The sequence below is a fragment of the Primulina eburnea genome, chromosome 1, assembly GCF_022965805.1.
Source record: "Primulina eburnea isolate SZY01 chromosome 1, ASM2296580v1, whole genome shotgun sequence".
NCBI lineage: Eukaryota > Viridiplantae > Streptophyta > Magnoliopsida > Lamiales > Gesneriaceae > Primulina > Primulina eburnea.
In genome coordinates this window covers 19,487,988-19,503,351 of record NC_133101.1, presented here as the reverse complement: position 1 = coordinate 19,503,351, position 15,364 = coordinate 19,487,988, and the positions used below count along the sequence as shown (strand labels likewise).

General features: G+C 32.6%; 1 protein-coding gene across 2 annotated transcripts; it reads left to right on the top strand.

The window, feature by feature from the left end:
- The first annotated feature begins 4,857 nt into the window (after positions 1–4,857).
- LOC140828931 (uncharacterized) lies at positions 4,858–9,407 on the top strand. 2 transcript variants are annotated; one of them, XM_073191817.1, is made up of 5 exons: positions 4,858–4,983; positions 5,108–5,423; positions 5,553–5,629; positions 5,767–5,862; positions 9,334–9,407. In XM_073191817.1, exons 2-4 carry the CDS (start codon positions 5,109–5,111, stop codon positions 5,828–5,830), a joined length of 456 nt encoding a protein of 151 aa, XP_073047918.1. In that variant the 5' UTR covers positions 4,858–4,983; position 5,108; the 3' UTR covers positions 5,831–5,862; positions 9,334–9,407. The 2 variants fall into 2 exon arrangements, with proteins under 2 accessions (XP_073047918.1, XP_073047911.1); XM_073191810.1 differs by lacking the exon at positions 9,334–9,407 and having other exon boundaries at positions 5,767–6,118.
- The last annotated feature ends 5,957 nt before the right edge of the window (positions 9,408–15,364 follow it).

Sequence of the window (15,364 nt, the reverse complement as noted above, 5' to 3'; positions counted from 1 at the left end):
TGAGCCTAAAGACTCAGCATGCAAATATCGCAGGTAACGAGTAAAATCTGAAGTAAAATATGCATGGGATAAAATATCATGTCATGAGACATGCTGAAAATAATCTGTACTGAGCAATTATAATACGTGCATAACTGAACTGAAAATCACAGTAAAAATACTTGCTCCTTGGAGCCCTGTACTGAAATAACTGGTAAAATTTTCTGTTGAGATTATGGTCTATGCCTGTGGCCCCTGCACTAAGCTGAACTGATCGGTAACTGGCTACCGGGGAGTCTGAAACTGAACTGAGCTGGCCGGTCACTGGCGACCGGGTGGTACCAAACTGAACTGATCGGTCACTGGCGACCGTATAAAATAATACTCCCACATAGTGAATGAACCATAAGCCATATCGCATAAATCTCAAAAATAATCATTTTCTATTTAATGCACGTAAAATAATTAACTGGCATAATGAAAATTCTTGTATATTTTACCAACTGGATTGGATCGTCCCCAGGCTCGCTGCAACCTAAATATGCCATGAAAATATGCAATGAATTTTCTTGGGCAAATTTATGCAATTATATTGTGAAAATGCGACAATTACGTCTAACGACATCGTATTTTAATCATGACTTTAAACCAACCCGAACCAACACTGAACCAACGTGACGTCATGATTAAAATACACTTAAAATTATGAATTTATGCTCCTAAAATTATGAGGGTCGAAACCTAGGTGAAATGAAGGCCAAAACAAGAAACGCTCTTTCGAGAGTCAATTTGGCACATCGCACCATAAATTCTCGAACGACCTCAAAAATGATCCGAATCACGAACGGTCAAAAACATGACCTTCATAACTCAATGGGGCACTGTCCAGTCCAAGGCCATAGGCTAAAAGCCGACCGAGAACTCGAACGAGCCTCCGAACCGACACAGCAACTTGCTGTAATTTTCCAGCAGCTGCGCACCCGTGCGTCTTGTGTTGGTTTCGAGTCTATCGGCCATTGGGGCGTGAACCACCCACCAGAGACCCTTACCAACATTCTAAGGAATGATTTGAACCATGGCTAAGGGCTTTTGGCCAGCCATAATTCGCACCATTCCAGCAACAACCGAAAGCTCATACCGAGGATGCTTTTGTATGCGTGTGTAGTGTGTTGCTTCGATTGATGTCTCGTGTCGTTCCAGTGGCCATTTGATTGACCATGGGACGATCTAGACATCTAGGGGCATGGTATGAACCGTGGCTAAGGGCCATAGGCCAACCAAGATCCACATCAAACCACACAATTCGAAATACATGTGCTGTACAATGAGAAAACCGAAGGGGGAGAGGGGACTGTTCTAACGTTTTGTGTAAAAACCGATGATCCATGGACCAAGCCACCAAAAGGGCAACTTAGTCACGTCTTAGACTTGCTTGGGAAGGGATCCAACCATGGCTATGTGCCTTGGGGCAGCCATGATCAGATCTATCCCTCATGACAGCAAAACGAAGCTATGAAACTCAAAGTGACACTGATGGAGAGCTGCTGTCAATCTCGACTTCCAGCAAGCATGGAGACTGAAACATGGGACTAACGTGATCCTAATCCATGCTAGAACATGTATAGATGTTGTCTTGGGAGCCTGGAGTCGATCTAATACCTGAAACTCACAAACCAAAAGAAACCGTGAAATGCATCTTAAAATCGAAAATTCTGCATATGTAAGTTCTGAAATTTGCTGATAATATTTCGGTTTTAGCATGGTGAAATCTGATCATGTACTGAACAATACTAGATAATATGACTTGATTGAGGTTTAGAAAAAGTATATACATGCCTTGGATTCGTTTGAAATAGAAACGAAAAGAAGAGACGAGACGGCGCGGAGGAGTGGAACGTTTCTCTTGTTTCTTGCTCTCGATATTCTCCCTTTCTCCCTAGCTATTACTCACGTTTTTTTCTACTGAAAATGGGTCTGATTTCGGTGGTAGGGAGGAGACTAAGTGGTTAAAAGGGTGTGGAAGGAAGGTGCAAAATATTAGGATCGTATCAAGACCAAGTCTTCATGCATTTAAATTTTGAATTCTAGTTTACTATCAACCCTTTGTTGGATGCTTCTAGGAGGGGTGGCCGATTATTCCCTTGATTTTTAGGCTAGGATAAGTCCATTAATTAATTAAATGGTGCTCCCAAAATTCTAGAATTATCCAACTAGTTAAATACAAAGAAATGGTCAAAAAGGTGAGTTGGCAAGGACATGGATTACTTATCCAAGGTGGCCGAATTCTACTAATAAAATGAGTGGTTTATCTAGTCAACTAATAATCCTTAAAAGCCTTACAAATCCCTTAAATATTTTAGTGAATAAAATCCTTAATTAAGTAACTTAAATGAGCTAATTTCTTAACCACCTCAAGCAACTTAAATTAAATCCTCCAACCTCTTTTTAACTTAATTTAACTTACTTGCTACCTAAAATAAATCCTGGAAATATTTTCTAAATCTTAAATTCTATCTCAAAACTCCAACTCCAGTCCGGCCTCATTGAAATAACTGAAATGCTAAAAAAATCAAACTACTGAACTGAAATAATGAATAATTAACTTCAAAGGAATGCATTAAAATAATCATGCAATGAAGTCAATTTAAATTTAAAAATCTAGAATTATGCATGGCTTATACGTAGACTGATTTACGGGTTCTACACATATTATAACTTCGAACTGACGAAACCAATTAGACTTCCTCTCTTAATTATTTTTTTGTCTAGTGTTTCGTTTCTTTTCTCTACTTTGAAAATTATTCTTAACAGTTGGAGATCACGTGTACATGCATGCCTCAACATTGGATATGAGATTTCATTTCTTTCAAGTTAATCATCATATATATAATAAATTTTTAAGGACCGTGCCACTACTTGTAAAAATACTAAATTTGACAAAATATAGATCATTTTCTTCCATGGACGTAGTTAAAAATTTTAGTTCTTACGACAAATTTACAAGTAAATTATAAATTCATTTTGAAACTCATGATCCTATTATTAACAATAATCTGATTATGGGACCTCACAACATATTTTATAATCAAGCATAAATCAAATTCAAATAATTAAAATTTACAGCATCCTAACTTGATGTTAATATTTATGTTTACATTTTTACAACATCTTTGAATTCCCCAAGCCCCTATGCCTAGAGTTATTAATGTAGATACAATTCCAGCAACTGCGATAAAAAATGTATATGCGGTAGAGTGTGAGGTGGGGGTGGCAGGAGGGGCAGATGACACGTCCAGTTTGGATGGCGGGAAAACACAAGATCCATCACCTGCGTTTTAAACATTAAACATATAAATTTCACCCTATAGCAAATTATTAAAAATAATAACAATAAACTTACTTGGATCTATCATCGATAAAAAACCAAGGCCCTCAAATGTGCAATTATTAGGGGACGGATTCCTATGAAAAATTGAATTGAAGACGTACGAAGCACGTCTATATTCATCCCCTCCGAAGAAACATCGACCACCCTGTTGGACAACAAAACAGGAACTTTCTTGGCCATTGATGCATATTTTTTCCAGTTCTGAGATAACCGCCTGTAGCGGGACAAAAGGCTTTGCGACACACCAATTCCGGTCTCCTGCAATTGAGAAGGAATAAACTATTGGAAGAAGAATAAATCAATAGTCCAAGAAGGTAACTATACAAAGCCATAAATTACCTGAAGTAGTATGCGCATTCAAGAAAATACTCTGCAGAAGGAACACAATGTACAAAAATTTCCAAGCTGCCATGTGATGGAATCTGAAAAAATATTCAAGTTTTGAAACAATATTAGCCTAGGAAAAACTAGTTTTGCATCATTTTGCCATCTCTGGCCCTTGTGTGTGTAGGATGAGGGAGGAGAGAAGAGACTTCTCTTTTCTAAAGGAGAAAAATTTATCTGGTAATTTGCTCTTCTGTTTTTTTTATGTTACAAATTTTGATACAAGGTTATTATTAATAAAAAATCATCCTCCAACCCAACAAAAAAATATCACAAGAAATCTTCGCAATCCCACTGCCTCATCTTGTTTCTTAAACATAGTATATCTATATCTATATCTATAAATATATCTATATCTATACTAATATAAATATATGAATTTGAATTATTAATTTACGTAAATGTCCTTATCTTCATTCTTCATTTAATAATAATTATTAATACATGTTTATTTTTTTGTTTGTTTTTCATCTATTCATTTAATAATAATCATATAATAATAATCATTCATATATTATTTAAATTGTGAATTTACATAAATATCCTTACCTTCATTTAATAATAATCATTATATGAATGTTAATAATCATTATATGAATGTGAATTGTGAATTTACGTAAATGTCCTTACCTTCATTCATCTATTCATTTAATAATAATCATTAATACATTTTTATTTTTTTGTTTACTTTTCATCTATTAATTAATGAAATTTAAAATATACATGTTTATTTTTTTGTTTGCTTCTCAGTATGTTATAAAAAATTCTTTCTTCTTTCTTTTGTCAAATTTTCTGTCAAGTTGAACTTATTACAGCAGTGTAGGGTTTACTGTTAGATTGTTTTCTGACATGATTTTGTCAAATTTTCTAGATTAGGTTGAACCTTTTATTGATATGTCAGCCATATACAACTACTTACAACCCAAAGATCCTTGACAAAGGGTACCAAAACAAACTGATAGCTTAGCAACAGTCTGCGATAAAGTTTTGGGCATTGTGCTGTCAAAGGTGTGCATCCTATGAATTATTAAGTGCCAAAAGGTATTTAATTATTTCCATCTTAGTTATATTTTTGAAATGGATTTTAAAATTTATATAATTATATTAGGAACTTCAATGTGGTAATTGGTCTAAGAGTCCCTTGACAGAAGAGCAGAAGATATATGCAGCTACAGATGCTCATTGTTTGGTTGACATATTTAATGTCTTCCAAGCCAAGATTGTCAGAGAAGGTTTGATGTTCTTTATTTAGATGGCTAAATGATTAGATTTGAAAGGTCGCCTTTTAGTTTAGTTAAATTTTTTCGGATTTAATTATTCTGGGTTGAAGAGCTTTGAGAATTCTGATGATTGTAGTATGGTGGTCTGCACAACTATGTCAGAATTGTGTGGCAGCATAGAGAAAACTAAGGAGGTGGATTCCTCTAACTTGTGTGAAATCAACAAAGAAGTGGATAGCATCCTCTTGTGGATATTTAGGAAGTACGGTGACAGAATCTTGTTGAAGGACTCTGATAGAAATCCCAGATCAAAAAAGAAAACCAAAAAGTCTTCTACAGTACTGGAGTGCAAGAAAAATACCCTGGAAGTAGTAGATAGTCAGCATGGCCCCGCTCAATGGGATCCCTCCTTGGGCGGTGATGGATTCCCTAAGTTTTTATGTGACTTGATGGTATGTTTATCAGATAATGGTTAAAGAATTAACTTCCATTACAAGATTTTCTTTTGGCTGAAATTTATGTAGCTTAGTTTGGTAGCTAGTTATTTGAGATGGATGAATTTTCTATTTTGGTTCCCTCAGGTTGAAGGCTTGGCGAAGCATTTGCGATGTGTTCGGGTAGATGCTATAGTTCCATATTCGAAGAGGCCTGATGCCAGGTACCCTTTATAATCACTTTTCTTTATGTGGCATATTTATGTTCGCAGACAGGAACTGTTGAGGGTTAGTATCTTATTAGTTTGTATCATGAAATGACGGAAGCTTGATTAACTTATCTGGAACTAAATTTCTTCAGAGATTCGATAGATCAAGCACTAAAACACAAGTGGGTGCTCTTAACCAGAGACTATACAAGGTGAAGAGTCTCCTTAGAAATGAACGGCCTCTTGAGGTAAATGGTTCAGCTTATCACATTTTCTTTTCATCTCTTATTTATGGTCCTCGTTAAGTTAAATTAGGTCATTGATACTGCTTTAACTTACTTTTTTTGTTACTTAAAATCCCTCCGTGGAGAAGAAAGCCCAAAAAAAAATCCTATCAAGCTAAGCAGTAATTGTAGTATGTTCATCTAAATTGAAATGGTGCAGGTAATCGAAATATTTCAAATTAAATTATCGGAAGATCAACTAGTGTGTGTATATATATATATATATATATATATATATATATATATATATATATATATGTAACAAACAATTAATGTAAATATATAAATATATAACAGCATGCATTCGAGCACTACAAGAGATCTTACTTGGCTAATGTATTGAAGAAGTGGAAATGAAATTGTGGAACTCACGGTAGTGGTGGTGAGGGCCAAGTATATATATAATACATAGAAATGTAATAGTATAGCCATATATATACCGAGAGTTTTTAATGGGCTTTTGTCAAAAATCATTTAGGTCATCTCCAAACACAAAATCTATTTTTGTGCAAATTTTACACTAAAATAGTGCAGTTTCTGCACCAAATACAACATCCATCTCCAACACATTTACTTCAAATCTTATACCAAAAAGAATGATCTCGAAATATTCTTTTTATTTTATATATATTAATTATTATATTTTATTTAATATATTTAAAATATGACTAATGTTTTATTATTAATAAATTTAAATAATAATATTTAAGTTTTTAATTTATTTATATAACATAAATTAATTTATATATAATATGATTTAATATACGAAAAATAGAATTGTATTGTTATATTAATTTTTTGTATTTGTATTAAATTATATTAATTAAAAATCATTAAATCAAATTAGTTTTTAAATATTAATAATTAACATAAATAAATAAATATTTTAAAAATCAACAATTATATTTTTAAAATTTTTATGATTAAATATAAAATTATTTAAATAATAAAATAAATATTATACTATTATTTAAATAATATTTATAATTTTTAATACAAATAAAAAAATACAAATAAAAAAATAAAAAAAAAATTTTAAAAAGAAGACCACTTGCAGACCCCTGCGCCGGAGCTGAAGCTGCACCAAAATGGCCTTGGAGATGCATAGCCATATACAACCATATATGATTTTTGACAAAAGCCCATTAAAAACTCTCGGAGAACCCAAGTAAGATGGGTTTGTTTGGTGAAACTTTTGGTATCTGAGCAGAGAATGGGTTGGTCAGCAGCCATCAAAGCTTGTTTATAGGTCACAGTTCTTTAATTTTACCATTAAAATGGACAACTCCACCATCTTTGTGTGCATGGGCGGAGCTACGTATGGGGCTGGGTTGGGCTCCAGCCCCTCCTAATATTTTCAATCAATATGTATATCCTTTGATTTTGGTAGTGGTCAAGTACAACCTTCGACATAGACATATATAAAGCTTCAACCACAAATTTCATGTAATTATGTATCTTAATTGTCATTATCCTCATGGTTATATATGTAATATATATTGATATCTTTCCTGTTGTAATTCTATCGTATTGTTAATTTAACAAAAAATTCAAAACTAAAATTTTCAAGAGTTAATTTAACAAAAAATACAAAACTAATTGATCGTCAAAATATAGTTACGAGACTACAATTGATTCAACAAAAAATACAAAACTAAAATTTTCATGGTCGAATATATTAAAAATTTAAAACAATCTTTCAAATATATTTGAAACTACAATAATGCACACACTATATTATTAAATAAGAGTTTGAGTCGGGAAAAATGAATCCATAGATTATAAAGTAAGAGATTGATTTTGATTTTCCGAAAACATCAATTTCCTCAAAATTTCCATTCATTATATTTTTATGATTAGAATATAGAAAATAAAAGGCTAATGACCAATTAGATAGAAAAAATATTCCATCATAGTCGATTTAGGTTTAAAAAAAAAATCTACTCATAAAATTACAATATTTAAATATTAAAGCTTAATGTATATTTATGCATTATATTCTCTCATTGGCATCAATTAAATATATGAACAAATTTTAAATCATTTAAACGAAAAGAAGAATTCAATTTGATATCCACACATTATGTTTATTTTATTTATAAGAATAACACAATTTTAATTCCAATTGTTTCAGTTTTTAATCTAATTAAACGAAAAACAAAATGGAATATCAGACAAAATAAACTCACAATTATTTTTTTATTTTTGGCCAAGCGGTGGGTTTGTTTTTTTATGTATGCTGTTGAATCAAATTCATGGACCAATTCATGAAATCACCGCATGCACCTCGTTTTCATCTTGCTTCATTGTCGCACGTTTTCATATTTTAAAATGAACCACTGGACATTGGACATGACATGCATGGTTATGTATATATTACATATATATTTCTACATGCAACAGTTAAGAATTCGATGCTTCATGATTATGATCAACATGAAGAGATCTACAAATTTTATTTGAGAAAATTGAATATTCTTTGTTCATATATGATATATATATAGATGAATGTGGGACTGTTTCCGTTTTAAAACGGTATACGTCGGTAACCATTTGAAAATGGTGCCATTTTTTTTAAATATTTTTTGAAGTTTATGAATAGCATAAATAAATTAAAAATAATAAAAAAAAAATTTGTAAACCAATTTTTATGAAACATACCTAAAGAATGGAAGAGATGTGGCTTTTAATCACTCCGGTGGCCGAATTGACGAAGCACCGTAAAGAATTTTAAGAGACTTCACCGTAAATAATGGAAGATGCTTCACCGTAAGCCATATATATAATGGCCTGGCTATAGCATATATAGCCTATACTATATCTAACCATTTGGAACAAATAGTTATCCAAGTGATTCGAAATTGGATTTAGTAATCTCATTAAGTAATTGGACTAAAATGTTATAAAATTAAGAAAGTGGTTTAAACCAATGCTTACACATTTTCATCTACGTTACAATAATATAAGAGACGTAAACTTTTGAACCTTTAACGTATTTAGTAATCTCAACAAGGATAGTAAAAACCTGGAAAATAGACAGGTGAATAATGGTCGGAATATTGATATTAAAATTGACAGGTGAATAATAGCGACCTAGTTTACACCAACCGTCGCCGATCTAATCGGCGACGGTTGATAGCGACGGGTTTGTATAAACCGTCGCCGATTCAGATCGGCGACCGTTTTTGTCAAAACCGTCGCTATATTAGATCGGCGACGGTTCATAGCGACGGGTTTGTATAAACCGTCGCCGATTCAGATCGGCGACCGTTTTTGTCAAAACCGTCGCTATATTACGACGGTGTTTTCATCACCGTTGCTATCAGAGACGGATCTGTAGCCCAGTCCATATCTTGTAGTTGTTATACTTAACAATTTTTTCGAAGTATCGAATTTTTTATTTTGTACTGACATTGTTTCGTATTTATTTCGTAGATTTGTTCGTCAATTCGATCTTCCAACGCTACGTCGGAGCTGTAAATCTTCGCACAAATCAGGTTTGAAATTTTTTTATACAGAAAAATTTACTACATAATTTTATTTTTTTCGTAGTAGTTTTTTTTATGATTTTTACGGATTAACATCATCGTTATATTGATTTTTACGATAAACACCGTCGCTTTTTAAGCGGCGGTTTTTTTAAAAAACCGCCGAACAATATAGCGACAGTGTTTAAAAAAGCCGTAGCTTAATATAGCGACGGTTTTGTCAAGCCCGTCGCGTAATATAGCGACGGTGGTTAATATGCGTCGCTTATATTAGCGACGGTAGTTATGTACACCGTCGCTAATATAGCGACGGTTTTAGTATAACTGTCGCTATAATAGCGACGGGTTTTTCCAATTATCCGTCGCTAAAAAGCGACGGTAGTTGAGCACCCGTCGTTTTTAGAAGACGACGGAGGCTTTGGTATGCAGTGAATCTTGTAAAAAACCAACCATATGGAAAATTTTTTAAATACAATAAGAAAATTTTTAAATCAAAATATAATTTTATAAGAAACCTTATAAGAAAATTAAAAATTCCAACAATATCGTAAAAAATCCTTTAAAGATTTTGAATGTTATAAATGTCATAAAAAAGGATATGCTATTAATTATTGTAAATAGATTAAATAAACAATTAAATAAATGAGAATTATATGAAGAAATATTAAATAAAATTTCTAATCTCTTAATTGATTTTTCTGAGTCTTATGATTCATAATTTGAAAAATTTTCTTCTAAATCTAAATATGAAAATGAATCTTTACAAGATGAATTAATTACATCTAGCAACTAATCTAAAAAAAATTAATATGCTTTCAAAAATCAAAATATCAAAAATTCCTTTTTGATATTCTAAAAAACATAAATGATCTCAATATTCAAAAGGATTATCTTGATAAAATTTTAAAATCTCTCAAAGAAAATAAAGAAGAAAAATCAAATATAAAAAATACTAATTTACGTACCAAATACTTCTAAAAATACTTACGACTTAAACAATATTTTAGAAAAAACAAAGAAAGTAAAAAATATGGAAATAACAATCCAAGATTTACAAAAAAGATATAAAAGAAATAAAACTAGAGCTAAAATAATTAAAATAAAAACAAAAGAAATATTCTGAAATAATAAACGAAATATTAGATAATATTAATAATGAAAATTCTGAATAATCTAAAGATAATGAAATTAAAAACATTCAAACATTGACAAAATTTCAAAAGACTTTCTTTTTGTATTAAGTGAAATAACTCATAGAAAATAAATACTAAAAATAAATCTAGTATTTTCAGAAACTTTTAAAATTAATACAGTAGCTTTTTTGATACTGATGCTGATTTAAATTTTATAAAATCAAGGATAATACCTAAATTTTTTCTAAGAAAATAAAAATGAAAAACATTCAGTTGCTAACAATTCTAAATTAAATTTTAATTACAAAACAAAAACATCAATATTAAACAATGGAATTTTTTTATTAAAATTACATTTGTTCGAGTTAATTATATACATCATACCGTAATCTTACGATCACCTTTTATAGGATTAATTATTCCATATAAAGTAAATAATAATTCCATCTCTTTTAAAATTAATTACAAAAAATTAGAATTTGAATTCTTAGAAAAACCTCGTACAAGAAATCTAAATTTAATAAAAACATATTCTATATATGAAAATAGTACTAATGTAATAATCCAATGAAAAAAATTTCATCTAAACAATCTTAAAAATGATATTTCTCCAAATAGAATAAAAACTTATGGATATTAAAAGGATTATAAAAGAATTCTAACAAATTTATTTGATCAATGCAGGAAAATGGCATAATCAAGCAAATTTGATTATTCCCTACAAAAATCCCCCACAAAATTATTTTTTCTTTTGGAGATATCAATCTCCTTGTTTATCCAAAAAACTCACAAAAATGTTTCAGGACTTCAAGACCATTTAATCTAAAATAATCCGAAAAAACTTTATTAAATTCAATATGAAACGTCCAACAACGATTCCAATCAAAAATTCAGTCCTAAATGCCTTGACATATTATTTCAGTCAAACAAATCTTTCTTCTCAACCAACACATGAAGCTGATTCAGAAAACTTATCATATTATGTTGTCTATCAAGGGAAGATGACATGAATCTACAACCACTGGACGCGAGTGGATGAAGTAATTAAAAATGAACAAAATCCTTTATATAAAAGTTTTAAAACCCTTCCTGAAGTTATAGACACTACAAGAAAAATGATATTCAACCACACTCAAAAGACAACGGTTTTTTTGAAAAACCGTTTTCTTTTGCTTTTTAACAACGGTTTTAGTGAAAACCGTTGTTAAAAAGAAGCAAACGACAACGGTTTTCTGAAAATCGTTGTCTTTGACCCTAAAAAGACGTCAAAAGACAACGGTTTTTAAAAAACCGTTGTCTTTTAGTGTGTTTTTGGGAGTCAACGACAACGGTTATATAAACTGTTGTGGATTAGCGTGTATTTTTGGAGAAACGACAACGGTTTTCGTGAACCGTTGTGGATTAGCGTGCTTTTTTTGGAGAAACGACAACGGTTTTGGTGAACCGTTGTGGATTAGCGTGTATTTTATGAGAAACGAAAACGGTTTCGTGAACCGTTGTGGATTAGCGTGTTTTTTTGGAGAAACGACAACGGTTTTGGTGAACCGTTGTGGATTAGCGTGATTTTTTGGAGAAACGACAACGGTTTTCGTGAACCGTTGTGGATTAGCGTGTGTTTTTTGTGAAACGACAACGGTTTTAATGAACTGTTGTTAAAAACAACGACGGTTTAAAAAAAACCCGTCGCTATTAGCGACGGTTATTTATAACTGTCGCTAATAGCGACGATTAATGCTGTCGCTATTTAAATCGGCGACGGTGTTTGATAACCGTCGCTATTTTAAATTTTGCGACGGTTGTTCTACAACTGTCGCCGATTTGAAATAGCAAATGTTTTGCCTAAATATTGCGACATTTTTTGAATTACCGTCGCCAACAACGACGGTTTAACTAAAAACCGTTGCAAACTATGTATAAATATAATAACATTTAAAATTTTTTTCCTCTCACACGATTATAATTTCGATTGTTAGTTTCTTTTAGATTTATTAAATTATAATTTTTTTTATTTTTCGAAACAAGTTAGCGATGGGCTTGTTTTATAACCGTCGTCGATTTAAATAGCGACGGTTTACTAAACTGTCGCTAATTATGATTTAGTGACGGCTTTGAGTAAAACTGTCGCTAATTTTATTAGCGACTGTTTTAAAAACCGTCGCAAATTCGACCTTCCAAATCAGATAAAAACCGTTGTCGTTGAACGGACTTTCAACAACACCCTCATTTACAACAGTTTTAAAAAGGCTACGACAACGGATAAAATCCGTTGTCGTTTGCCGTTTTTGTTGTAGTGAGAATCAACCAACTATTATATTGGTCCAAATTACTTTATTGATTATCTAGTTAGAAAAGAAATAAATATCCAAAAGAATTATGGTAAAACAATAGGCAATGAAAATAGTTTTCCAAAAAAAAAGTTTTTATGAAATTCCTAAAGCATATTTTAAAACTGATATTCAATTTTGTAATCATTTAAAGGAATAAATGATTCTAAATCATTAATGTCTGATAAAATTAAGGAACCGATGGAAAAATTACAAGAAAGAGAAGCAACCCTTGAGGTTAACCTTATTAACTTGGACCTTCTTAAAAATATCCAAGATTTTGAAACAGACAAACCCAGTCTATTAAACAAACCTAGTTTATTTAATTCCAATAAAAAACTTTGACCAACAATGTAAGGTCTAGGAAATTGGAACTACTTAACCTGACTAAATGCAATCTAGGGTTTTATTTAAATATGTGTTTAATGATTTTTATGCGTTTTATTGCATGATTATTACATGATTAAGTGTTTATTTCATTGGTTGTTTACGTTTCATGCATTAGGGTTTTAAATTACATTTCGCGCTCGAACGAGTAACGGAGATCGGAGATAATCAGGAAAAATATTTTTTATTGAATATTTATTTTTAATTATTTTATATAAGGTGTATTTAAGGGAGAATTTCGAAAATGTGCCTTGGTTGGGTATTTTACTTGCCGGGCCGTAGTTTAAACCGGTACGCAAAATTTATCGATTTGGAGGACTTGTTGAGGGTTCGGTCAATATTTTCAAAAACGTTCCTAAGAAAAATATTTTTTGAGAGTGCTATTGGGCTTGATGGGTTTATTTTAGTGCTTAATGGGCCTAAAATCTTTTTAAATTTTAATTAGCGCCCATTAGTGTGTTAATTTTCTAGTTAAACAATTCTAAACTAAACCCTAACCCTAAACCTATTAGCAGCCGCCCCCTCCCCCATTCAACAGCCTCCATCTTCGAGAGAAAAATAGCAGCAGCCCTCGATTTCCTCCATAGTTTTCAAGAAATCTTCCACCCCGCTCCTCCGGTGCTAGCCCGACACGCATATCTTCGAGTTTTCGAGCATTTACACGTTAAGGCACTCCTTGTATCATCCTTTTCTCATCATTTACATCATTTTCTCATCATTTATATGCTGTTGTATACGTTTTTGCGTGAAATTTCGTTGGTCTATCATATATCATCATTTTTGCAAAGTTTTTGACATGAACATGCATTTATCTTGTGTACAGCTCACGTTTTCGTTTACCATGTTCAAGGGGATACCAAGTAAGGGTCCTAGGGGGCTACATATATCGAGAAATAAGGTATCGAGGGGCTAAAAATTGTTGGAGTTCGATATTTTGTGATAGTCGACCGGTTTCTTTGGGTGTATGTCTCGGCTATGGCTAGACGGAGAGGTTAGGGAGTTGCGGCCATGCATGGCTCGATTCCAGCCAAGAAGCTGAACCTCTTGGGTCTGTGACAGGGCTGGGAGAGGGCTATGAACAGCTGGTGGTGGTCTTGGAGTCGATCAAAGGGGTTTGGTTGAGGTTGGTCTCGGTTGGAGTTCTTTGGGGGTGATTCTCGGGTTGTTGCACCTTGCAGCGTGCATGGGCTAGGGTTATTGGTTAGATTGGTCTAGGAAGGGTCCAAAGGTGGGCTAGGAAGTGTTGGTTCGAGGCTGGCTCGGGTTTGTTGAGAGTAGGGTAGATGTTGTCAGTGAAGTGTTTGGGAACTTTTCTATCGCAGGGTTAGCGCCGCGGCTCTGCCCTTTAGGCGCCGCAGCTCCTGTGCTTCTAATTAGGCAGCTCTGACACAAAGCGCCTAGGTGTTAACCAAGCGCCACAGTGTCAATGCCTAGGTGCTGGTCCAGGGTTTGAGGAACTCTTATGTAGATGTCCGAAATTCGTATTTGAAAATTTGCGGAATAATTTAAAAGTTTTTCTTTAAGTAAATAAAATACCTCATTCATAAAACATACTGATAAAATGATTCAATGTATAAAGTAGCAGCGGAAGTAAATAATGTTTTCAAAATAACAACTTAAAATAATTCAAAAATAAAAAAACTAAGTTTGGAATAAAAGTAGTAAATGCTGAAAATGAGGTCTCCGGGTTCCTACTACTGCCGACTCAAGCTAGTTCACTGGTCCCCGTCCTTGGTCCTGACCTCATCAGTACCTACAACAATCAAGTCTAGTGAGTCTAAAGACTCATCATGCATATATCGTAAATAACAAGTAATAATCATAAAATCGCATGCACAGTAAAAATATCATATCATAAGGCGTAACGTAAAAATATCGTGTCATAAATAATTATAAATACGTGCATAGCTGAAAAATCATAAGTGAAATGTTTGCTCGATATAGCTCTGTCATAAAATAGCATATCATAATTTTTTTGTTGAGAATATGTTCTACGCAAGTGGCCCATAACATGAACTGAATCGTCTGATCAGACTAAACCACAGTAGACTGGGCGGTAGAGATCATTACAGCCCTTGAACAGGATATCCGTACCCATACATTAACATGAACCGGTCGTGAGTCACCGGGTGAA